Source organism: Rhea americana, unplaced genomic scaffold (genome assembly GCF_003343005.1).
Source record: "Rhea americana isolate MKP2758 unplaced genomic scaffold, rheAme1 scaffold_172, whole genome shotgun sequence".
Lineage (NCBI taxonomy): Eukaryota > Metazoa > Chordata > Aves > Rheiformes > Rheidae > Rhea > Rhea americana.
In genome coordinates, this window is record NW_028185839.1 from 1065937 (window position 1) to 1092711 (window position 26775).

General features: G+C 36.6%; 1 protein-coding gene and 1 long non-coding RNA gene across 2 annotated transcripts; one reads left to right on the plus strand and one right to left on the minus strand.

Moving 5' to 3' along the window:
* The first annotated feature begins 6 nt into the window (after window positions 1-6).
* LOC146598010 (uncharacterized) lies at window positions 7-11871 on the plus strand. The gene is made up of 4 exons (XR_014895346.1): window positions 7-143; window positions 7752-7931; window positions 10018-10130; window positions 11772-11871. It is a non-coding gene; the product is annotated as an uncharacterized LOC146598010 (long non-coding RNA).
* Window positions 10399-26538, minus strand: LOC146598011 (receptor-interacting serine/threonine-protein kinase 2-like). Its single transcript, XM_085301091.1, has 12 exons — window positions 26440-26538; window positions 24565-24744; window positions 22609-22762; window positions 22249-22404; window positions 21958-22106; window positions 20074-20123; window positions 18852-19013; window positions 17976-18061; window positions 16351-16419; window positions 15369-15537; window positions 14230-14394; window positions 10399-12841 (listed from the first exon to the last, which is right to left on the minus strand). Exons 2-12 carry the CDS (start codon window positions 24714-24716, stop codon window positions 12519-12521), a joined length of 1635 nt encoding a protein of 544 aa, XP_085157217.1. The 5' UTR covers window positions 24717-24744; window positions 26440-26538; the 3' UTR covers window positions 10399-12518.
* Between the last annotated feature and the right edge of the window lie 237 nt (window positions 26539-26775).

A 26775-nucleotide genomic window follows, 5' to 3' on the forward strand; every position in this document is an offset into this window, starting at 1 on the left:
GGCTTTAGCGTGCCTAAGCCGGTAAACGCCAGGCTTACAGCCGCCTCTTGATTCTCCGTTTTCCTCGTTTACTGCCCTTTTCGCTGTTCCGCGCGAGGCATGAGAAGGGCGGTCACTGAAAAGGCTAAGAACCTGATGGGAAGGTAAAATTTGTAAGGCCATAGGGGCGTGGGGAAGGGCGAGCTGGATAGCGCAGCGCCCACAGAGGCTGGTGAGCGCCGCGGGGGGGAGTSCGGCTCCATCCCCGCGAAGCCGAGGTGTCCGGTTTCCCTTCGGCCTCCTCCCTCAAAGCACCTTTGTTTCAGTGGGGATTGTTTTGCCTTTGTTGTCTGGTGGACATTAGCACACAATCGGCTGCTGCCCTCTTCTGTATCTGGAGATACTCCTTATGGTGTGTTTGGACARCAGTAGACAAAGTCGTTTTGTGGCTTTTTAAGCACTCACATGGGAGAGAAGCTTCTTGGTTGCTGCTTGGACTTCACAGACTGCTTTTTGCAGGTCATAATTGGAGAGGGCCTGTTTTTCTTCACTCTTTAACTATCTTTACCTTTGTTTCAGCTCTTTGTTTGGCTTTTGTCTGTTTTTGACAGACTGGCTTGAAGACCTAAGTCTTCAAGTACATGCAGACGAAACCAGGTTGTATCTATGTAGAGGTAACTACACCATATCTCTTTCCTCCTGAAGCTGTTGACAATGTTCTAACACAGCAAACAAAACCAGTCTGCCTTCTCCTGATGCTTGGCAGCCCTGATCAATGACTTCTTTGTTTTTAATCCACTTACACAGAACTGATACAAAAAAAAAAAAAGTAGTAGACATTCCCAGAATATGTCACAAGTATGTGCAATGTGAAACTGATTGATTACAAAGATAATTTAAATAGTGAGCAGATAGTAAGAATTTAGTCATTAGTGACCAGTACCAATAGTGATCTATTTTCTGGTAATATTAATGCAGCATTTTTCAGCAGACAATTGTGTGGCTGTCTTTCACATTAATCAAAAAAATGGGGTGAATGTGGATAGAAAAGATGCATTTGACTTCAGTTGTTGCAGGAGTGCCATTTTAGCTCTCTCAGAAATTGAGTCTACTGAAGACAACATTCATTCCTCCGAAAAATGGACTCATAAAATGTCAGATAATTAGAAAGGGACAAGAAATAGGTGAGAGCTGAAAAGACATTGGAAACAAATTATTCTGCATATGCTGGAGTATAGGGGATAACATCTTGTTTTATAATGTTGAAAAAGATTTATCAGAACAAATGCCCATTCAAAATAGAGTAGACTTCAAATAGATTTCAAAATAGAAGATTACCCTTTGAATTCTGAAAACTTGTAATACTCTAGAGGCTGGTATGAAATATTTAAGTTATGATAACATCTTAAGTACTCCTAAAGTGTTTCCCAGATCAGTGCCCAGATATGCAGATTTCACAATAATCACCGAATAAATATTTTTGTCCATTTTAGACTTGAGGATACATTCATAATTTTGTACATTACTTTGCAATTTTATAATTTCAGATAAACGTAGATCTAGACTCTTTATATCTCGGTCTTGCTACCAGTGGTTTTTGTCTGGCTAATATTTCCACTTCAGCAATTAAACCAAAAAAAACCTCAAAGAATAAACAAATACTGCTAAACAAATCAAAATTGAACTTGCATAAGACTAGAAGAAACCAAATCTACAGGAAGCTTGTTAAATGGTTTTATAACATGAGAGAACCACAGTAAAAATTGCAGTCAGTTCTAAGTGAATCTGAAGCCCAGTTGTCAGCTTTATGCTGGTTAGCGAATTAATCCTGGTGGGCAGGGTGAGTTTAAGCCCATCCGTATCACATAAGTCTCTCAAGAATGTGTTGCCCAGGCACTTCATTCATGGAAGAATAATGAGCATGTACTGAACTCCTTATAGGTCACTGTTGAAACCTGCATCATCTCAAACACCATCTGAGCTCAGTGCAATGTCAACCATGTATTGCATATACTTTCAGGGGAGCAACAGAACCAATTTCAAAAATAAGTTACTGTGCTTCCCCCCCCCCCTTTGGTTAGATTGGAGTGGCTTTGTTTACAAGAACAAATTACCTGATCCTTTTCCCCTTCTTACTTTTTTTCTTCTACTGTACAAACTTCTTATGTAGGTGGTTTAGGCAGAGTGAATATTACAAATGAGAGTGACTACAGGCACCAAAATGACAAGCAATTAAAAAAGTCTGAATTTAGGCTTCTAAATTTATTTTCCCTTGCTACATACCTCCTCCTACTCCAGTTCGCTGACTCAGCATTTTACTAGCTCTGGCACTTGTCTAACCCCTTGGTTAGGCAATTCTGCTCACTAAGCTGGCAGAAAATAACACTTTATTTGCGTTAGTATTCTGCTATCAAAATTGAACAAATACAAAACATGGAGTAATCTAGGAGCAGAGAGAAAAGGAAGAGGGAGAAGGAATATAAGTGCCCCTTTAAGCAGCAGAAGCTGTGGAATGGCTCTGTCTGTCTTGTCTGGCTGCAATCTTATTTAGATACTCCGTAGGCCTAACATTAGGCCTTCTTTTATGGAAAACTTGGCTTCTCTATTTGGCATTTTTTTTTAAAAAAAAAAGACTGTAAAATAAGCTTCCGCATCCCATCTTTTCATTTAATGTTTTTTACTTGGTTCCACTGCCTTTCAGGTAACTCTTTCACTCCCTCATCCACATTCATCAAAGTTCATTATTTGCTTATACATATGGTGCACATTATTATGGTCTCTTTTTTTTTCAGTGCTGTTCATGCTGCAAAGCAGAAGTTAGGGACTGATGTCTTCTAAAACATAGGCAGTACTTCAAATGCTATCAATAAAGCCTTGTTAGGAGAGTAAAGAAACAAACCAAAAGAAATCCAGATCTTCAGATAAATTTAAAAGGACTCATGTATTTATTAAGCATTCTTTTAAGTAACGCCACAAACTTTCTCTCTTCAATTTGCTTTCTTATGCTACTGTAATCTTCTCTATTATAAGTAAAATGTTCAATACTTATGGCTTCCTCAGCCAGCTTTTGGGGTTTAGTTGTAAAAAAAGATCCCTTTTAGCTATACATATTTTTCAAAAAGTAGATGGATTTTAATATTTAGACAACTAAAATCAGCATTTAACTATTGGGCCCGGTCCATGGATAAAACAAATTGTCTTATTTATGTTGAATTGCCTTCATAAAAATTTGGATATTTATTAATCACTAGCTTTTTCTTGGAAAACAACATAGGAGTTATTCTAATAGTTTTGCCAGGACTTAAAAACAGGAAGGATTTCTGTAGATACAGTCTTATCCTTGTCTGTTTTGAAGGCTTGTAAGAATGACAGCGTACAAAAACAAGCTGAGGAGAGTTTTCAGCTATAAAATTTTGTTTCTTAAGAATAGAGCATTTTTGCTTGTTTCAGGACCCAAATGGTCCAATAAAGTCCCCAGTGCTACTATTTGTAACCTGGCTTGACAATATTCTGATAAATTTCTTGTAGATGAAACATTTTGAAGAGTTTAGAAAATGCAGCTCAGCCTCCTAATATGACTGCTCAGCCTTTTTTCAAAGCAGCAAAATTCCTTTGTGTTATAAATTCCTTTGTATTATTGTCAGTCCTTTTGTGAAATACTTTCTTCGCTTGGGGTAGCTGTCTCTTCCTATAAAAAAAAGCAGGAATGTGGAAGTTCAGAAGATGCTGATAATACTCAGCAGTAGTTACATTGATACCATATTTGCAAGCAGCAAGCTACTAAGGGCTGAAGCCAATGTCATCATTTTGTTTGTCTTAACATACTGAGTCCAAACTTTGCAATTTAAATTCAACCAGATGTTCCGTAGCAGAGCTACTTGAAATTCAGTATACTACAGTATAACTCCATGAATTCTGGCCCCAATGATACAACTTTACTGCAGTGCACTCCTATTACTTTTCTCCTAATCAGTGAATTGTACTGAAACGCTTATGCAATACAAATAAATTTTGTATCATTTACGAAAGATGTCCCTCACATTTTATATAGAAAATTTACAATAGCACAAGATACTGCATTGATGTGAATATTTTTTGAGTGAGCTGAGTAAGGAAGACCAAAACTTTCAGAATCTTTATTTCTGCAGGTTTCTCTAATTATATTTCCCCAAATTTAGACTATCTTTAGAAGTAAAGTTCTCCAAAACATAAATCCAAACACCTGTTTGAGTAGCTTCCCAGACAGTGTACGTAGATCAAAATGTATGCACATGAACAAAAATTGAAAAACTGATCTATATGCCTTTAAATGTAAGGAAATAGTGAAAGTTAAACAAACTCTAATTTATAAGTTTACATAGTATAGCCATTCCTTTTAAAATAAACAAAACCGTATTTTTTACAAATACAAGATCAGAAACCACTTGAAGTTTTTACTGAGTACTTTCTCAAGACTGCATACTCTATGAGTAAGATTTTCAGAATGGTGGGATATTTAGCAGTAAAGTCTAAAAGCTGAGGTGTGAATTATTTTAACATTTTAAGAGTCTTTAAATAAATTACGTTTTATTGAAACACAGGAGGATTTATTGCCAATCCATTTGCCTTTACAATAAATAGGATAGCCCCATTAATGGGTTTAGTCTTTTTTTGGCCAGCATAGTCTTTCCAATTTCTAATCTGTTCTTTGCTAATATTAGAATGTATTCATCCCTAAAATTAAAATTAGAGTTGGCTTTGCTAACTTTTCAAAAATGATTTCTCAGCAGGTTCTTCGTATGTATTTTCCCCTTTGCTCCTTTGTTGCACATTTGGCTCTTGATGTGTACAGTGTCCCACAGAGCAAACTGTAGTGGACTAATTAAAAACTACCAAGAGTTTCCCAAGTTATGCAAGATCCCCACAACTATGAAAAGCATTTTCAGCTTCCCGTGCACATACTGTGAAATGCCATAAATCAAATTTCTAAAAGTAAGCAAAGCTYTGCTGCATGTATTTATAGATATATTTTAGTGCTGGAAGAAAGCAGATACTTCTGTTAAAGTTTACTACTGCTTTTTTTCCCCAGTACTCTTCAGTAGTTTTTTCCTTAGCTTAAATCCCACAAGCTAAGAGTGTTTCAATACCAGTAACATGATTTAATGAGACATTATCACTTAAAATGCAGCATGGGTGACACTGTTGTCTTTACTTTTACAAGAATCTGTAACAGTAAGTGAAATGAGGCAAGTACTTATGCATATATGTTAGTGTTCAGTTGGTATGATAAAGAAAATTAAACCTCATGGTTCTGGGTGTCATATTACTGTTTGTGGAGGTCAGGAAGATATTTTTACCTCAGTGTCATTACTGTGGGAAAACTTGGAAGACCTCAGCTTATTTTGAAACTGCAGGAGATGGCCAGGTTAACTGTTAAGATGGATCATCAGGGTCATCTCACGCAACAGATTTTGTGGTTGAAGTCTTTTAAGTGTCCTCACCTCACACTTTGATCAGTTGATCATGCAGATTGCTCAGTGTCAGAATACTTCGACAACTCTGTGTTTCTTTTTGTTGCAGTTTATTACTGAAGTGCTGTATCAATGGAAAAGTTGTTCTTTTGGATCGTGCTATGTTGGAATAGCATATGTTATTGTTGTCCATACGATTTTGTCATTAAACAAAAAACAAAAACAGATTTATATTAGGTAATTGTACTGAAAACATCCAAAGACAGATGTGTTGTATACTCCTGGAGTCATATCCAGAGTATACTGTACAGTGTATACTGTACTGTAAAATTACAACTGTGAAATCATATTTTGTCCTTTAAAAGAGATTTTTTTTGTCCAACAAAATCTTGTCCTTAATGTCGGTAAACTGTGATTAAATAGAAAGTCAACGGGAAAACAGTCAAGAAATACCCTTGCACATGGCTAAGCACTCCCTGAAGTAGCAAATTTGTAGTGAGCCATTACCTCTGTGGTTGTCAGTATGCACAGTAATTGGTACAGTTGATTGGCACTAACAGACATGAGTAAGAGAAGCTCAGCTATAGTGTACACCTCTTCTGTTGCTGCTGAGGATGAATATACAGAACATTGAACAAGAAATGACAACTGTCGCTGCTGGTGGCCAATTTGGGTAAAGAGACAGAGAGTTGCCATCAAATTAAAAAAATTGTCGCAGCCCAGCTGAGAATGAACTAGATTGCTGTATTGGCATAGTAGTAATGGAGTAGCCAAATACATTTGTGCTATAAACATTAAAATAAAACAGCTAAGCAATTGTTGAACTCTACACGTATTTTGAATATTTAACCCTATTATTTATCTCATACAGAAAATGAACTCAAGGACTATCCAGTTTTGTTTCTGATTTATCCAGAAAAAGACATGTTAATTTAAAAGAGTGCCTAAATCTCTTTTCTCTTGTGTATTTAGTTAACCATACATTTAAATGAGAGATTTCTTTAAAATAAATCTGTAGTTTTGAATATCAAGATATACTTGATTTTACTTGAGAGAACAGGGTTTTAGCCAGAGATGTACAGATTGTATTTGAACCAGCTCTGATGAGTCAGAGCAGGAGGGAKGAGGCACGAATATTGGCTTGTTTTGCAGAAAGCTTCCTGGTTTTGAAATATTTCTTTGTTTTTCACTTTGAGTAGTGAAACTTTTCTCAGAGTCTGTCAAAAAAATCAAATTTCTGTGTGAGGTTTTATTCGTTCAGAACAAACAATATTCTGTATTTTTTCTAGTATTTTATTTCTACATTTGACATTATGTGTTGTCAGTTTTTATGTTCCTTCAGGTTCATGCAAAAAGAGGGAGGAAAATATTTTAATGAAGAGAAAATCTTATTTCAAAAATAGACAAAGAACTAGAGAAAGTTCTAGGTAATAAAGAATCTTAAATATAGTTTCAATTTTTCTAAATGAAGAGGTTTCCATGTTTTACTGACTCTCAGCAAATATTCAAGTGATTGTCAGAAATGTTATTTGGTTGAGATGCCTTATGATAAGAGTGGAGAAGATTGTATATGACAGGGGATGACCAATCATGTTGTGCAGAAAAGGGAAAATTAGATGTGCTTCCTTTTATTTTGAGGTTCACAAACACCCTTGTAGAAGGTGGAAATAAGCTCAGTGGTCTTTAATTCTTTTAAAGCAACAGAAAGTCAGATTTTCTCTATTGTGCCTGCTTTATAGAATCTTTGAGTGGCTGATTTGCTAACGGGTTTATGACTTACAGATAGATTGTAGTGAAATAAACACTGGCTAAATTGCAGGATAGGTATTAATATTCATGCTGTCTACACGATGAAAAGACATTGATTTCTCCCTCAAACAACTTTAGTGAAATATTTTTAGTTTGCATAAACAGATCTTGAATATGTAATTGGTGGGCAGAGGGAAAGTTCTTAAAAGATCACTGTTTTTGTTAATTTTGCATACTAAAGAGCTCTGAAGTATTTATTTTGTTGAAGTAAAAAAGTAATTCATAAATATTGCTAATTGCTCTGCATGTGGGAAAGTAGGAGACTGTGTTCATAATGTCCTTTAAATCTTTCTGAATATCTGCTTGAAAGCCACACCAGAATCAAATATCTGTAGGAATGGACAACTGGTTGGTACCAGATCCTCTAGATATTCACTATTCCTTCTCCAGGGTGGAAGGCTGTTACGTCTTCCCTTGCCCTTCTGTTTCTTAGGCCAGACAAACAGAGTTTTATCGATTTATCCATACACGTCMGGTTTCCTCACTGCTTATCATCCTTCCTCTCTCTTTTAGGCTCTCCTCAGTCCCAGAGCTGAATATTATTTTCCAGCTTAGATGTTGGCATTGTGGAATGGAAAACAATGATTTCTTCAGTATTTTTCATGCATACTCAAGTGAATGTGGCAGGCTGTCACCTCTGTATTCCCCTACTGGTTTCCTGTTCTTTTGTGATGGGACACTATCACAACACATGTAAGTGGGATAAAGACAGTTCTGGTGGGAACATAATTTGCAGCTATTTCAAGGTTGAACTCCTCATATCTTTGTTTTTTATTCTTCAGATGTATTGCTTGCTTAATCTCTTCTCCCCCCCCCTTTTTTTCCAGAGTCCTTTTTGACTAATAAAGGAAAACAAATACAGTGTTGGTAGTCACTCTGTTACCTACTACAAACGCCTTTCTTTGAAACTAAAGGATGGACTAACTGTACATAACTTTATGGAGTACAGCCAGGTTGCATCTGTAAGAGTAAATTCAGTTGCACATTCTATTCATATGGATATTTTTGCTGCTGTGTGGAAAGTTCAGGAGCAACAGTTAGAGATAGTGTTGGAATACTTCAGAAGGTACCACATTTCAAGGGTGAAGAAGTCTTTATTTGAAGTCACTAACTGCCATTTATTTCAGTCTGGTTGAGAGAGTCTACAGCTCCTCCAACCAGTGCATTTCTTACTTCTGAGAAAAAAGAAGGGCCAATCTTAAAGCAAAGTGAAGATAGCAGTTTGGAAGTATACATCCTTGTAGATCTTATGTAGGATGTGTTATTGGCAAAAGAGAAATAAAAGTAGAAAATAATCAAATACTGAGCACAATATTCATGTCATACCAGGACACAAGTCTGAAATAATATATCTGAGCTTCTAGTCTACCAATTTTGTCATGTTGAGATTAAAGAAAATGCAATGCTGCAATTACCAGCAAGCTTTTTGAACATATACTGAATTTAACCATGGAATTAATGTACCTTGCAGTTACACTAACTTTAACATAACACAAATAACTCATTAAATATATTATTTGTAGCTTCTATAAGATTGTTTTATTTGTAGCTTCTATAAGGTTGTTTAATTTATGGTGGACTTACCTTCAAAATCAGGAAGTCTTATTTAACTTGGTGGACATACCAGCTGTGAAGCCAACCATATGCTCAATAAAATGAATGCAGTAGCAGGCAAGAAACTAATTCCTTTGATAAGGAATAAAATCAAAACTATACTAAGGCCTTTTGGAACATCTGTATAATACATTGCAAAGGGGGTGAATGGAGAGAAAGAAAGAGAGGGAATGTAGTGTAAGACAAGATTTCTTCATGCACAGAAGAACCACCTGTCTTGGAGATGACATAAATTACYGAAGGAGAGCATAGTTAACGGCTGTTATAGTATCCTAATGAGTAAATAACAGTAAAGAATCCTAAATGCTCTGTACCAGCTTTGATGATAGTTCAGTCTTTCACTAATAAACAAGTTCACCAAGTGCTTATATACACTCTCCATCCTAATGCAAATAGTCACATGGACAGTTTAAATGAGTAAAGCTCTGCAAATGTGAACATATTTGCAAAATTATGTAGAATTCAGACTTGAAATAGTAGCATAACAATCCATTAGGTTTAGTATGTTTTGCTTAGTGCTGCAGTTTTTGAACATTTTAAATTACTTACCTGGTGTAAATTTCTTTCATGTTACTAGTCCATTAATGCATTTTTTTTTCGTTTTGTAGCAAGTGTGTTTTACGAATATACACTTATTTTCTTCCTCCTTTGTTCTCTGCAGTTGTGCTTTTTAAAATGTACTGGTGACAATTGCTGAGTGTTATTTATAGCTTTGTTTGTTCTGTACTGGAAGGACTAATCCCTTTGAAGCTTCATTTCAATACCTCAGATTAATTATCCACAAATTAACTTCAAATAAATTCTAATAGAGATGTTCTCACATTGCTGGAAGTATTCTTGCTGGGATAACAATGTTGTATAGATAGAAAAAAGGACAGTTGTCATCACTTTGCAACAGTCATCAAAAGAYAGCTGAAACTAACATTAAGAAAAAAATACATACTACAAGTAATTCAGAAAAAAATAACCATTTGCATACTCTACTTTTCCTTTAATAAATATGAATTGCTCAATAGCATTCAAATATGACTCTCTTAAGAGCTATTAATTCTAGTTTTGCCTTTCTTGACCAACTCTAGGAGAATTTTTACTAATCACTTTGCATATTCCCTCCTAAAGTTTTTTTTTTATTATTATTGTTATTATTCCCCGTGCTGTTTTACAGATTTAAGCTGTGTTTCTTCTTTCTGGTATCAAGAATACTGCAGAAGATGGAGGCAAGGACACTAGAAATCTTTGCTAATGAACAAAATTTGTATACAAGTATGACAAAATATGGTAAGCTTTAGGCCATTTGATATTTCGCATCAGTGGTTAATATACCTACACTAACTACTTTGTCACATGGCCAGTGCATGATAGGCCTTACAAGAATGTGTATTTTTGGTGAGAGAAAATTAAGTTATTCTAGTTTCAGCTTATTCTGTCCTGGTTTTGTATCAAACCTTTTCATATGTAAATAGCAGTTCTATCTCAATAAACTAATAACAGCCCCCAGTCCAACACATAAAAAAAGATTCCTTGCAGTTGTAATTGTCAACAAAAATGAAAGTTTAAAGGTTTATTTTGCACAAGGTAGAGTTACAAGGAAGTCTATGCATTTTCCAGGCTGAAGCATAAGTTTGTATTAGTCTAAGTAGACTTACAGCAAGGCCTTGACAGTGTTATAGCTAGTTATGACAATGATTTTAGCCAAGGTATCAATGCAAAGTTTCAATAAACTCAGGCACTGATTTCAGTTGAGTAGATGGCAAAATCTGACTGTGGATTAGAGTTAATTATCAAATAAAATAAAGAATTCCATTCAGGCTTATTTAAACATAAAGTAATAGTTTTCTCCCCTATTTTATAATTGGTTGTAAACTGATTTCTTGGGTTATCTTAACAAAAATCTGGGTAAGCATGATGGTAATAGATCAGTAACTCTGAAAAGTAATATCCTATCAAGAATACTTAAGTTAGAAAGACAAATACGAAGAGAACAAAACCTGTCTGGAAAGGCAGACAGCTTGTGCTTGTTCTGGTTTCATGCCAGTTCTGCAATTAACAATTGAGATTGGGTCTTAGGTCTGGCATCAAATGCTATTCTCAAATAGAAAACTTTCAAGAAGAATAAAAAACAAAACTCCAAAACCCCCAGAACCAAAATTGTTTCCATGTCAAAACARTTATGGCAAAATCAGCATATTTTGCCAGCTGGCACATCTTTCATGGAAGTATAAAACGTCCAACAGAACAACCGAATGGAATTGTTTCTGAAAGCCGATAATTTTTGCTAGCTTCCCTCTTAGCAGTCTATATGTAATTCTCATAGATGAATGATTTTTTTGTTATACTATGAATATCATATACCTTTTAAACACCATGACAGTAGTTCTATTCTTCATGCGTAAGATATCCTTTAGTAAGAAAGGCTGAACATTCTCATTTAAACTGTAGAAAAAAATCCAGTGATGTTTAGCACCTTTAATAGACAAAACAATTTTCAACACGTTTTGTTAGACCTTGCTTTAAATTGTAACAATATATCACTTTAAGGCAGTCTTAAAGCTTAATAAATATATATTTTTTGAATCAGCTAAAATGTATGATTTCAGCAGCATTATAGTACATGAAATAACAAATCCCTTACATCTTAAGTGTGCTTAGAGAACACATCATTACTATATTTAAGACTACAACCTCTCAAACTACCAAATCAGATAAGCAGTTTGAAAGTGCAAAGAGAACAATTGCAATGTAGGGGAACTTAATATTGTAGTTTTACATATGAAATATTTATAGCTCATGTAACAGACGTTCTCAAATTAATCCAGTGCCTTGAAGCTTGAAGTAATCCCACTGTGCCTTCAAAACCAGTTAGCTTGTATAACCTCCTTTTCATTATAATTAAGATAATCTTACTACTTTCCTTTAAAGTTCAGGAGAACCACTATTTCAACATGATCAGCTTGGCATCTTTTCTTCCTGATTTAATTTCACATTTGAACTGCAGACATACTCAGAGAAATGCATGAATGTAAGGTAATAACTTTGTTCAATTTACGAAATATTGCAAGCCCCACTCCTGAAATGTGTTTGCTCTTGGTGCCCTATTTTGAGGGTGTACAATCATTTATTAGTGAAAATAAAATAATTTGCATAATGTAAAATTTCTAAAGCTTTTTCGATGCCCAGTTGAGGAGAGATTTCTTGATTCTTTCTTAAGACTTTCACTCTAACTGTTGGCTTGCTTATGAGCTCCATGAAAGGAAGGGATTTTCTCCTCCACATCCAGCACCCTGTTAAGTGCCTTTAGTTGGAAAGATGTAGTAACAGCCTTTCTTCCATAATGTGAGCTCCAAAAACTCATGATCCATTTTGTGCTCTTTCAGAATCAAGGAAAGAAGTTGTCATCTGACTTGAAGTGTATTTGCTCTGGCACACATTATAATCCTCCCATCTCTGAGGTCCAAGTTAGAATTTGTTTTATCAGTCTTGGTAATTTCTTCAGGCAATGGCTGACTTGACCTTTTAATCCACCTAGCCTTTTCCATTAGAGGACTGAAATCGTGGGCTGTAGGAAGGATTGACTTCAGCCAGTGCTTGAGGAATGAAGGCGAATCATTGCCATTCCAAACTACCAGTGCTCTAATCCATATAAAAAGCCACAAAAAATATGTCAAGTCACTGCAATAGCCTATTTATCTTAGAAGGACAGTCTGTGCCATGACTGCTTTGTGCTAAAGGACTGCATTTGGTCGCTGAAAGTACAGTCACTACAACCTGCGCTGCCCTCTCTCCAAGGCAAAGGCAAGTGTCTAACAGTGCCCGAGTGCGGCCAGTCACCGTGGGGTACGARGTGATTGTTTCATAATCCACTCGAGACAATGTTTGCTGTGAGCGAAGGACGTCAAGAATGTGGTTGAGGCGTCCTTCTGTCATGCTGCTCAGTATGACTTCTCGACGGCAGGTTAGTATTTGACAGCAGTTTCCTTTGCAGCAAGGACCTTGAGTGAAAAAGGAAACAATATCATAAATTAAGTTGTTAGCAAGTGCATCAAAATTTGATAATGAAATAACGTTCAGAAATACACATTCAGTGGAGAAAGGGGAGGTGACAAGAATTATTTTCACCTTTGTTCAAAATCAGTACGAATGTAGGTGTACCTTGTGTTCAAAACTAACGAACAGAATACAGAAAACAATTATTTCTAAAGATTGCTTTTTAAGTGATCAGATTGTTTACTGGGAGAAGATTTTCATTCTTCTAGCATCTGTATTATATTTTTGTGTATCTGTATCAAGCTTTACCCAAAACAGTCTGGATCTACCTAGATGAGAAAATTTTGTCCCGTAGAATGTGGAACTACAGATAATAGTCCAGGCAGTTCAGGGTGGCAGCCTGTTTGAAACTTGTATTTTGAAGCTGAAATTTTGAATGTATGTTGAAGCCAAACTGGTAACAAAACTAATATTCTTGACAAAATGGTCAAGAGCTGTGGGTTCTGCTGCCTGTTTTCATGGACCAGTTTGACTATGTCTGTTAGGATGCTTAGTACTGACATTAAGGTTTTAGTGTGGGATAGATACTGTACACTAAGTGAAAATAAATAAGCAAAGATCATTGTTACTTTGGAGAACATGCCTCTGTCATTCTCTGATTTCTTTTTTTTTTCCCTACATGAGCTATTCTGTTGGATTATCCAGAAATTGTGTCATCACTCAGTAGTAGATTGAAGTAGAGAAAGATGGCAAGCTAGATGTGAGAATTACTACAGGCTAGTTTGCAAAAACATTAACAGAATTTGTAAACATTTATTCCTATAGAAAAGAGACAGGCTTCACAAACCAGAAGCTGGTGTTTTCTGCCTCTGTTCAGTAGGAAAAATTGAGACCATTATAAGGAGGGAGAGAAATAGTTCCCCCTCACCTCTTTTCTACAATCAATAGTTACTTTTTAGAGGTATGAAATACAAAGAAAGCTTAAAAGGACACAAAGTGCCTTTTCTTCCCCCTAGACTTTAATAAACAGTGAACATATTTCATATTCATAGTGAGTACTATATTTTYTGTATTTTCATTATTGTCCTTTCAGACCTGTTTTCAGCCTGAATATGCCTGTAGAAAGGAACAAGCCAATGTTCACAGCAGCCAATGCCTGAAGAGCATAAGAATAGCTGTACCTCGATAGACTTGTGAGTCATTTTGTTTAGTATCCTGTTTCTCACTACAGCAGCAATGACATTTGGAGGAGATACTACACTAAATACCTGAAAACTTGCAAGAAAATTCAGAAAACATGTTGCCTGTGTACTGCAAACTCTAAACACTTAATCACTGACTATAATCTGGCCAAGCAGAATAGTGCCACCTAAGACTGCAAATGGAGTCTTACCTGACAGTGCTTGCTCAAGATGCATGCTTTGTGGGCTCTGCTGAAGTGGCAGTGGTGGGTCCTTATGGCACAGACTGCTTTCTCTGCCTGTAGTTGAGCCAGATAAAGGAAGAACGGAAAAAGAAGGCCCCAGGTTTGGTTTTCTACTACCAGAATCTGGATGATCTAGAAAAATTTAAGGTGGGAAAGGTGAGAACATTGAATTGAACAACAACAGGACATTAAATATATATTAGCCACTGGAGAGGACTGGAACTAAAGTGAAAATTAACTTGAGAGAAGTTACTTATCATGAGCTGTCCTCTAGGAACTGGATAATTGGTCATTATTCATAAGAAGATTTGACATATATTACTGCACACATCTGGTTTTTCAAACCTTAGTAAAACTGCCTTTAGGAATTTGTGTCTGAGGTTACAGAAAATTTTATTCTATCCAAAAGTCTGACAGCTGTTGATCAGAACTAAAGTGCTTGGGAATGTAGATGTCATTATGATAAGTGAATTAATATTCTATGCCTCAACTTTTATGTCTGAAGGCATGAGCAATACAGAAGAAACATTTAAGGAAGTATTACTTCTTGACACAGATTTAAACAGTTTGACAAGACAAACACACAGGGGAACATCAAAAGAAGTTATTTCTATGGGAATAGTGATTACCAGAAATTGTTCATATGTTCCTGGAGGCATGGTATTTAAAAATATAACTCCTTTTCTTATTGGCACATTACAAGAAAGGCACAGTTAGTCATAGTGGCACAAGGCAATAGAAACTGCAGCAGTGGGCCCCGGAAAGGACTTGTTCCTGTAGAAAGTGACAGCAGTATTTGATTCATGAGGGAAAGGCAACTGGACATTACAGTCAGGGTTCCATAAAAAAGTTCGCTGAAAGCAGCTTTTTAGTGTATACACTAAATCAAAAGATTTCAGGGTGCCTTTGGTTTTCTGCACTGAACCCTCACATTTTGGATGACACTGGCAGAGGACAGAGCTGTACTCTGAGAATGGAAAACTGGCATTACTTGGAATTTCCAAGTAATTGCAATTACTTGGAAAGTGCATGTGAATGTGGAACAACTAGATATATTTTTCCTTTTGGTAGAGCAATTGGAGCTGAATATGTTTCAAAGTAGAGACCTTGCATTGTTGTTGTGTTACACAGGACAGTACTTGGTGAAGCCATCTCAAGAGTATTCTGTCTTCTTGTGTTGTTTGCACTGCTATCAAGTGGAATAGCTGACAAGTTTGGCACTCCAAGAGGAATTTTCTTGTTGATGACTTGGTTGTTTTTTTGTGTACAGATGGTCTGAAAAAAGATGAAAATAGAGAAGAATTATCTTCTTGGAAACTTCTGTTCAGAGATATCCTTTTCAAAGGAGTTTTCTTTTGGAACCTAAGGCTGTGTCTGTTGTGCTAGGGTGGAGAAGACAAGTGCTATAAGYAAGCTTATAGGACTTAATTCAACTTTCAACTACTTACCATGCATTGCTGTGGCAGCACAGATCCACAGATTAACTCCTAGATTTTGTTGCTTTCCTTGATGGCTTCTGCAGTCCGTGCTGCCAGCAGTCATGGTGTCAATAGAACATCAGCTATTTAGTTTAAAGCTAGCTCTGATCCATGAACAAGTGCTTCAGTCTTGGATTTTTCTGTATTGGCAAATCTACCCTAAGTGCCAAAATCAATCTGAAAGTGGGAGTTAACTGTGTTCTAGAGAGATCACAAAACAGTTGGCCTTGCTCTGTAAAGAAATTGATTACAAATGCTAGAATTCACCCCTGGGTTTGGGGTTTTTTCCTTCCTCAGCCGGCATTTTGAAAAGGCCATAGAAAAGGCCATTTCTTGCCATTTCAATAGGATCTCTTCAAGAAGAGGTTCAAAGTGACTGTAAGTGGAGGAAGTTGTTTTCCTAAGAGCAACACAAGGTCTGCTGCTTGCAAGAAAGTAAAGCAGAAGTCTTCTCTGATTAACGGGACAGCTACCCTGGTTAGGGATTAAAAGCTTAAGACGTTTTGCTCCAGAGTGTTTGTATTACACGTTGTGCTACCTGGCAGGAGAAACATACAGCTTACAAAATACTCTTATAAACAAAGCTCTCAAATGCGGGCTCTTTACTTACCTCTGAATTGCATATGCCTGTCTGCAGTGTGTATATTTCTGAACCTTTGCATGCATTAAGTGCTGTCTCCTGGAAAAAAATGACACAGTAACTGTAGTAAAGCATATATATTATCTTTGTTCAACTTCCAGCTGTCATGAGCAAGAATTTATATTGACACTGGGTAATATTCTACTATTAAGTATGCTGGTATGTAACAATAATGTGCTGCATGGAACAACTTTGCATTTTAACAGACATAACAGGGTGTAGAATCTGACAGCTCTACCCTGTTACCACTACTGCTGTTTCCAAATTAATTTAAAAGCTTGTTTTGAATCATGCAAGGAAAGATGAGACTAACCTTATATTGAGATGTGTATGTTAGCATTGGTCTAGCTATAACAGGTTTTGCTTTTAATATCCAAACAGCAAGGTCATCCTGTATTTTGTATGCCAAGCTGTCTACAATAAGGATATGTCGATACAAACTGTTAAAATGCCTACTGCAAATTTGGTCAACTTTTGCATTTCAGCACTTCTGAATCAATCCATTTTTCTCTTTTTAAGTACCTCCAGTAGCTTTTTCATGGTAGTTTCATACATATTATCGGTAGTTTGAACAGTAAATAGTCCTCTTTGCTAATTTAGACAATGGAAAAGTAACAGCTTGCTCAAGGGAGTCTAAAGCGTTAGATTCTTTAGGGATGTACTGCCAAATACTCCATAAATCTCAGTGGTAATTAAGTGACTTAGACTGTAGCTATGTCACCTGTTGAAACAATGGTCAAGTCTGCTTTATAATCCTAGCATGTGATCACGCTATGTAGAAGTAATCCTGTGTGCATTAATGTAAGCAGCTCGCATAAGCACAGTAATGAAACTGTGGCAACATGGGCTTAAGATTGGGTTGTGTAGGCGCTGATGAAGTCAGAATTCTTATTTAGTGACTGAAGCATGTGTCACTGTAGCTTCCCCACTATGTCTGTCTAAGCTAGCTAGATAGCATAGAGTTTTGTTTGGGCCAGATTTCCCACGGCAGAGTAGACATATCTGGTGTTTGCTGTGTGCCTCAGGTGTTGTCTGCCCCCCATCCATTCCTTCAGTATCAGAGCACCCTCTTAGACCCTAGGGCAAACAGTAGTTGTTTCGTACTTGATAAAAAGAGTCAACTTAGAAGTGGTGAAACATACAGAAGAGTGCTGATACTGGCATTGCTGCAGCAGGCACTAACACTGTCCAGGTTCTGGAATAAATATCCTCTAGCCATTCCTTAGAACTAAAATTAGCCTTGGTTCTAGACTTAATCTGATCTACTTGAGACTTGTTCTCACTCACATGGATTTACTTATTGCATCTTATTACACTTGCTGGCAAGAAAAAAAAAAGTGATCCCATTCTTAATCTCAGGTAGCAATTAGCAAGGTGTTTCCAGAGGACAGGCTAGAGAATTAGCCTTATGCTTAGCCCCACAGTATCTGTCTTCTGAATTCCCGAATGAACCTGAAAAGCTCGAGAGTACTCTCCATCTTTCTGATGCGTCCAGAAAAGCAGTGAAGACCAAACCTTTTCTGTCTATGAATCACACAGATTTTTACAAATCCARCAGTGTCCTTGTATAGTGCAAAACTAAGTTTGTTCCTAACCTTTGCATCCATCAGATTGTAGATTGCAGTGGAAATTGCCTCCTTATTTATACTAGTCAGAATTCCCTTTAGAAGGCCTGTGCATTCTGTGGAAGGAATAAAGCATTTTAAATACCACGGTTTACATTTGAAAGTGTGTGTATCTCTCTGCATCATAGTTAGTTGCACGTACTGCATGTAGCCTTTCAAGTCTATTGAATATTGACTTTGCTATTATATTGAGTAGCTACGAGTAGATTAAATCAGTTTAATGCAATTTCTCCCTGATACTTCCTCTTGAATTGCTTTTTGAACTGATATTAAAGAATAATTACAGTCACATTAAAAACACATTTTCTTAAGTGTTCATACAGATGTAGTGCACTTACTGCAAAAGGTTTGAACATGATTTTATAAAGTTATCACAATAAAACTATATGCAGATTGCTTCCCTAGCTCTTGAACATCAGCTTTGAAAATCTGATCAACAATCCTCAAATAACAAGGTTTTAACATTTCTTGGCTATGTTTCTAGGGGCAGAGAGTAAGCATAAATTAACACAGATCCATGACTGTAAACAACGATAGCACACTTTGAAGCGAGCAGGTTACACATGGGGAACAAGAAATGCTGAAGATAGGTTGATCTTTGTTAAAATAGTACATATAGCTGACAATATCCCTTCCTTTATTTGTATTCAATTTTTTACATTATAGTAAGAAGTTTGGAGTTCAGTAAGCTGCCTCTGGAAGGAAACTTTAGTTAAAAAAAATACAGTACTCCATTGATGATCCAGAGACTGCTTGCCTTCCACTTCAGTTGCTCAGTGTGCTAAAGCAAACTCTCAAAAAGGATTTATCTCCATTGCAAGTCCTGCAAAGATAGCAAAAAGTTACCTGTGATATGTGGCCTGTAATCTGGTTCTTGATGCCAGCACAGAATGATGAGGTGCAGTAGTCTATTCCTGTGTGGCAAATTGCTTGGTATAAACTTTGCTGAAATCCCAGGACGCAAACCACTACAGATTTTTGTCAAAATTTCCAGTAGGATTTTTTGGCCTGCAATTTATAAAAAAATGTCATTGGAAAAATATTAAAGACCTCAGAATTCTTTTAAAATGTATTCAGCATAAGTTACTTTCTGTATTTGAAAATGTAGTGTGCTTTTTAAAGCAAAAAGAGATCTGTTAGCACTCTTGTAAATAGATCTGCTAATCTTTAACAATAACTGTAGCTACATTGCAACAGACTATTTCTTCAAATAAGTCACGAATAGATATATCTACATGCACAAAAATCTTAGATATACGTGCCATTAATATGGATATGTGAATATAAATCCTATTGTACAAAAAGTAAACAACTTACTTCAGGCAGCCACAAGATGGCAGCCAGAAGTGAAAGCTGTATGAATATTAACATAATGTTTTGTGCAGTATTTTTAGCATATCCTTATCAGCCTGCAAAATATAGGAGCCCTTTAAATCAGTTTTGCCAGAAAAAATACCTGTACCAAAGAACCTTTTCTTTGGTCTCCACTTCCGTAAAATGGGGATCATTCTTAGACCATGACAGTTACTACACAGTGCTTTGCAAACCAAGTTCTTTAAAACTGCTCACTTTCATCTACCAGGATGAAGAAAGCAAGTTTCAAGGCTTCCTGAAGAGCATTTAGCTCTTCTTGATTGGGTGAAATTCAGAGCAACTTTAGAAATGGACAGGAAGACTCGGTTCTGCTCATCCGGTAAGCAACTTGCCACTGAACTGTTGCCTGATTTGAAATGATGATTGTCACAAATACAAAAGGGTATTGTTTCTCAGTAAAGGTAAGCGTAAAACTCAACTCTTAAAGTAACAGGAGTGCTTTGTCAAACAGAGATAATAGAAGGAAAGCAAGAATTACACCTTTCCTCTGGAAAAAGTCAGATTCTTTGGAAACAATAGGATTTTCTGACTTCTGGATCCCATAATGTGGAGCTGTGCACTGTGATAGTGATATAAGGCAAAGGAAGTCTGAAACAACTGTGCTGTTTGTGTCATAATTTCCCTAAGATAAGGGAGTTGGTGGAAAAAATTAAGAGGAAACATAATATCAAACATGAACCACAGAGATAAATACCTTCAAAAGGTTTCTGTCTGCTAAGGCTCTCCCAACACAGTATTCCAAAACTAGAAAGAAAGAACAGTGAAAGAATGCTTATTAGTTGGGAAGTCTATGTTCTCATTATTTTGCAAGAATGAGTATATTAGTTTTAAAGAAAGTTTTTTTTTTTTTCAAGACAAAGTCTATCCAAGTCTTTTCTAAGTCCATGAGATTCTTTTGCCTACATTACTAAGTTTCAATTACCAACTGAGCTCTTTTTACAATATAATAAGGTTCAATTAGAATTGCATTTCAGGTAGAAATCTACAATCTGAATTTCAAAACATTTTCTTCTCCTTTCTCCTTCATTTTGTTGTTTTCAAGTAATTTAAATAACAACTGAACTAGCCGGACATTACAGCAGGTAGTGACCAGGATATCAGTCAGTTAGCCTGTAAAGGACTGACCCACTGTCTCTTGTTTGTTTCAGCAAATTTTGATTGAGCTCCAAATACTTTTTTTTCTGATTTTCAGAAAGCATTATTGTGACACTATAAATCTATGTATATAACCTATAACTCAGAGGGTATTGTTTCTTTAAATTAGAGTTTGTTTAAAAAGAAATCCCCACATAAACTACAGAAGCAGAAGCAAGGAGGCTACTGGAAGAGAGAAAAGCTGTGAAAGAGTCAGAAGCAAAGCAACCTATATGGGAAGAAGTGCTTGTAGACTAAGTTTATCCATATACTTTTATATCTTGCTATAGTGCAGCATTACCAGGTTTAAAAACCTCCCTCTTCCACCTTATTTCCACATACAGCTTGCAAATGCTTTTACTTAAATACCCTCTAGGAAAATACTAGTGTAATATGGACATACATGTAACTTACATGTAGTTAAGTAATATCTGACATATGACACACACTTTTGTTTTCTTTGTGCAGATATACACGTATCTCATGCACTGAGTCACATCTGAGCATCTAAAATTAAACAAGGAATGACACACTGGAAAATGAATTATGCCACCTGAAAGTAAGTCTCCACTCCTCCCTGTGCCAAAATACTGTGTTTATGAGCAGCATCAGATTCATCACATCATTTATAGATATCTTGAAGTGTAGGCGTTATAGGTTTCATCTTAGTGCCTTCCTCTCTGGCAATGGAACAGGAGTTGAATTTGTCTCCAGAAAAGATAAAAGCTCTGAGAGTAGAATAGTGGTCATACTTAGAAGTTATTTATAATGTTAGTCCACAGGCTGTGTATGCCTACTGGAAAGATGTATGTCCTTACAGCCAATAGTTGGTGTTTTGGGTGTTGTTTCATTTATTGAGATCATTATGAAGTAAGTTACATGTCCAAAAGCTGCATGTGGTGACAGAGTAGGTAAGTGATTTATATGAAAGAGGAATATTAAGTTAAAAATCATTAATGCTTGATTGGCTCAGTAAACTATACTGGGAGAGATTCCATGAGACATTAATAGGACAGTGTTGAGATAAAGGTCTTATTTTTAAATGGCCTCATCTACACATGGAGATTTTTTTCCTGAAATGAAATTCAACAATAGTTCATACTTAGAAACAATRTAAATTATAACTACTAGATTCTTAAATGTATATGAAAAAGTTATACCAGCTGTTCTGGCACTATGTTACACTTTTTTTCAACATTTAGGTCCATTATATAAATATTTATATAAAGAGCTCTAAGAACAGTTCTTAGCCTTAATATATTGCTCGAATATGAGGAATTTCAAATTTAATTCACTGTTATAATAGGCCTTGTGTGGAATACTATTCAAATATGTTATGTAAATTTGGTATCTTTATTGTAGTGGCTTTGAAAACAAGTATTTTAGCAACATTATAGAATATAGCAAGGACTAGGTATGACCTGCTGTTAGAAACCCCATTCACCTGTAAATATCACCTTCCTGTGAAGGAAAACCTCTTTCAAGTGTTTCAGGAGAGAGGTACACCAAATCCTGGCAGTTTCTGTGATTGCAGTTCTGCAGGTCTGACCTCCATTGCTCTTTCCTCCAGTGGGTTAGACCATAATCTGATATCTGCAGGGATGGGAGAAAAGATAAATTTTAATAGCTCAGTCCCAGTATTAAATGTTGATAGTTAGAATAAATATATGCAGTGACAGGACAATCACTTGGTTTTACGTAAACCAGCTAAAGGCTAAAAGAAAAAAGTTCCCACCTTGGCTCTGTACTGTCCATCCAAAAGGACATTGGAAGGTTTAAGGCTGCCATGGCAGAGGGCAGGCTTGAGGCTGTGGAGGTAATGCAGTCCTTCAGCCACATCTGATAGGATCCTTATAAGTAAGGGAAACGGAAGCTCTGGGTACAGCTGATGCTAAGTAACACAAAGTACAGGTGTTGGTAGTGTGGAAATGCTACTGTTCACATTTAATTACCAATAAGCAAAAGTACAATACAGAAGCTAAATAGTAGGCTGTGACTGCTGTCTGTCGTTGTCAATAATTTGCGTGCCGATTATTCTCTGTTGACTTAGCTTGTAAATCATTTTATCACATAAAAGATAACTTCTTTTGTGTACCTCATGGATGAGGGAATGGAGGGATCTGTTCTTCATCCATTCAGTTACTATCCCCACAAGTCCATGGTACTGGTAAATCCCCAGAGAAGGTAGGAGACGTTCAGACTGGAAGTGTCGGATATTTGCTATATCCTGAAGCAGCAATTTCCACTCCCTGTAACATATAGCAAGGGTTAGAGGCAGTTCGGACTGAAAGGAATTTCAGCTGCAGGTGGGATAGAGTGAGATGTGGGAAAGAAAGATGACTGTATGGCTAGTTGCATTCTCTTAGTTTGTGTTCAGTAATACCAATATTATACTGCCTACCAAACAATTCAAAGAAAATTGACCAGTACCTTTTGCACTGTATTTTTTAATGTAACATGGAAGAACTCTAGATGCATTAACATGTATGAGCATAGTTTAAAGCAGGATGTGAAGTGCAAACGCAGGAGAAAGCTGTATTATATGAAATGCTAGATAAAAAAAGAAAAAAAAATCACTTTTTTCCTCTACTGTCTTTTTATTCTTTTGCTGTTAGTGATACCCTTTTTACAAGGAAGCAAACTGCACAGCACTGGGACTTCAGTTTCACAGAATCACAGAATGGTTGAGTTGGAAGGGACCTCTGGAGATCTGGACCTCTGGTCTAGCCCCAGTTTTGGTTATTCATATTCGCTATGTTCATTCACAAGTCTATAAACTAATCATTGGAACTGATTTACAGCTCCACCTGTTTTTATTCTTATTTCCACAAATCTAAAATATTTACCATTGGCACACAGCTGAAAGGTCTGCTGGCAGAGCAGAATGTAGTTTATTGTCCCAATATTCCTATACACTGTCTAGTGTAAACTGGAGATCAGAAAGGTAGAAGGAGAGAAAAAAAGCAGAATACCAGCTTTGTTAGGGCGCAAGGTTGAGTGAAAAGATGCCAAATCAGAATAGCCTGTTAAATTCAAAAGAGAAAATAAAAAGTTGATTTCTCTGTAACTTGATTTAAATATTTTTTTTAAGAAAATGTGGAGAGAGGCTGGAGGGAACAATTATATTTTTTTGTTAAACAAACTACCAAACAAATAACTTTGGTTTGGATTACAAAATTACTGGACTTCTATTGTCCTAAAAACAAGCAAAACATCCTCCTCCTCTAATTTTTAATTAAAGATGATAATTCAAAAAGCAAATGCTGCCAGAAGTCAGGAGCAGTTAGAGTTTTATCTGATGTAGTGTTTCTTCTTCCTCTGTCTTTATAATGGAATAAATTAAATACTGTGTATTCCACTAGGACACTCTTCTGTTCTAACAAAAGCCACCTGAATGTCGACATTCTCAGTTAACAAATGAGCTCTAACAGTCCTTAGATGTGTATCAGACCTACTTTTATTGATAAAGAGAGTGAGGTCAATGCATTTCCTAAAATGCTTTGGTCTTGCATCATCAGAAATAGTACAGAGTTATTCTCGGAAACTTTCCGTGCCTTTGTCAGCACATTGGAATTCTGTAGGCAATAGACTGACGTCCATCAGTTGCTGCTAGTTTGTTTTTATAATTAGCACATCACACGCGCCTTGCTGCTCTGTAACCCTGACCATTATCCCTCCCTCCTACCATTTCTTTACTCCTTCATCTACCCTAGCTGCGTTATATGAAAATCAACTGAGATCTCTTCAGGGTTCTCTGGGAATATCTTATACTGTGGCATGCTGAGTACTGATCTGAGTCTGCATTACTATAGCAGAAGTAATTAATGACTTTAGGATTAAGCCCTACTTTTATAACATTTGTGAAAACTCACTGAGCTTGTTTTTCAGTATAACTGCCTCCGCGTTGCCTCATGGCTAGCTGCGATCCCTAGGAATGAGGAGATGATGAGGGATCCGATTATCCTGGGCATGCCACAATTCATTTTGGTGCCGTCACTGTAGTTTTTTTGCTTACGATCTGTATTGGTGGTAGGCCAGATAAGACACTTACCTCTCTGTAGTATTCGGACTGGTCAGCAGCTTCACCGAGATGTGAATGTTCCAAGGAACGTGAAAGGCTTTGAGTGCAAAGCTTGAGCCTGTCCTGGTCAGGGTAAAGCTATCCAAATCTTCCTGGCCTATTACAGGCAATGATTTGGCCATTTCCTGATTGCAGGCCTGGGGGAGAAAACTGCAGAAAATGCAAAAAGATCTTTTTAGGCCTTCTTTGTCTCACTGCTACTAAAGCACTGCACCAACCTGTATTTCCCAAATACTTTCCACACTRATCTATTAGGTTTCCATTTACTGTTCTCTGAGTCAGATTTTTCTTATAAAGATAGGAAAAGTATACTAACTGCAGAAGAGTGTCTGAACCATAACTTACCATCTGAGGCTGCAAAGCTAATTAGTTGCTCCATATTATTTCCGTCTGATCACTTTGAAATGTAGAACCATTATTTATAATATACAATTTTGAAATGGTACTGAAATATGCAGACAACAACAAATAGCTTACAGTTACATGCTAGAAAGAAAKAGTTTCCCCCACTTTTCATGGATGCAATAACCAATACTAGTCCATGTTCTGCCTCACTCCTTCATATCTTGTTTAATATAATACCAGATGTCAACACAAAAGCGAGATAATGGATCACATTTCCTGCTGCTGTAAACTGGCAAATCTCTGTTAAATAGAACTGTGTCTGTACAGCAGCCACTAATTGGGCCTATAGTGTATATTTATAATACCTTTCTGGAGCTACCTGAATATGTTTGACATAGACAAATTAACCAACAGTACACATGGATAACCAATCTCCACAAAGCGTTGCCTGTGCTACTGCAGGAGTAACACAGTTTTAATGACTCCTCAAAGGTACTTTAGATACAGATAACCARAAGTTAATGGTGACTAAATAAAATGAGAGCAAGCAAAGAAAACAGATGGGGTGAAGCCTTTCATAAGGAATACTGCAAGATAGGTTGTCAGTGCATCAAAAGTACTCCAACTGGAATACTTGCTGCAGGATCCAGTAGATCTGTGCTAGGAAAAAAAATCTGTGGAACTGAAGTAACAGGGTCAAAAATTTGAAGTAGTCAGTAAGGACTGTTGAGAGAGAACTGTATCCTTCTATAAGAAGAACTCAACACAAAGAGGTTCTGGGATGCAGAAGGCCTGAGAGTCTCCTGACTTTGAGCAGATCATTTCATGACAGTTCTCCATATGTAAAATGGAAACATAAACCTGAAGATAAACTAGCCTAGGCTGTCATAGCTGCAGTACTTCTAGTTCCTGGCCAATATATTTTTCAGTTAATCTCAGTATGTATACTGTGTCATGTAGACATTTTCACTGTGACAGTGGGGTAGTAGGCTCAGCTTTCCATTTAGTCAGAATGCAAATAATACTGTAGCTGATTTGCCCTAAAAGCTGCAATAGTGTCTGATTCTTGATAGGAAAGGACAGTTTACTTTTTACTATGTTACTATAATTTGAAAGCAACAGTTGCCATAAATGGATCAATTAGAGATAATTAATAAAGAATAAATGAAATATGGCATTAGACTGACAGATAGTTAATAGTTTGATAAAATTACAACAAGCACCTCTGAATGAAGATAAATTTCCAAAGGAGCCATTTATCCTTTGAAATGATAAAGACAAACCATGCATATCTAAAAATCCTAAATTTAATGAAGGTAGTCAGGGATGGTGAAAGATTGCTGTGAAATTATTTATTCCAGTTTCTAATTTTAAAGTTAACTTTAACTCATAGTGAAAATATTTTGCTTAGTATGAGACAAACTTTTCTGCCTTACAGTTCTGCATTCTGCAAACTTTACATATCCAAGTAAAGAAAATTGGAAACAAAATACAACTTACCTCCAGAAACACGAGTGTAGAAACTATGGAGCAGCCTAGTGACACATCTACAGACCCAGGCTGTGAGCTTGCTTTGAACTGCCAGCACACCCAGCCCAGCTTTTTCCTCCCCCTGAGTCAGCTGCACTGTTTGTCTCTCAGTCTATTGGCTACCTGCAAACCTCTAAAATTTCCGGGTTGGATAGAAAAACTGTAACTCTTTAATGCCTGCAGATGTCTTTTCACAGGCTGATTTGGCAGTTGCCCATAACAAATGGAAAAGATTACAGGAAAAGAGGTTGGCTTGTTGCTTTTTTATGATGGAGAATGCCAGGAAGGAAAGCAAGTGATACAGTG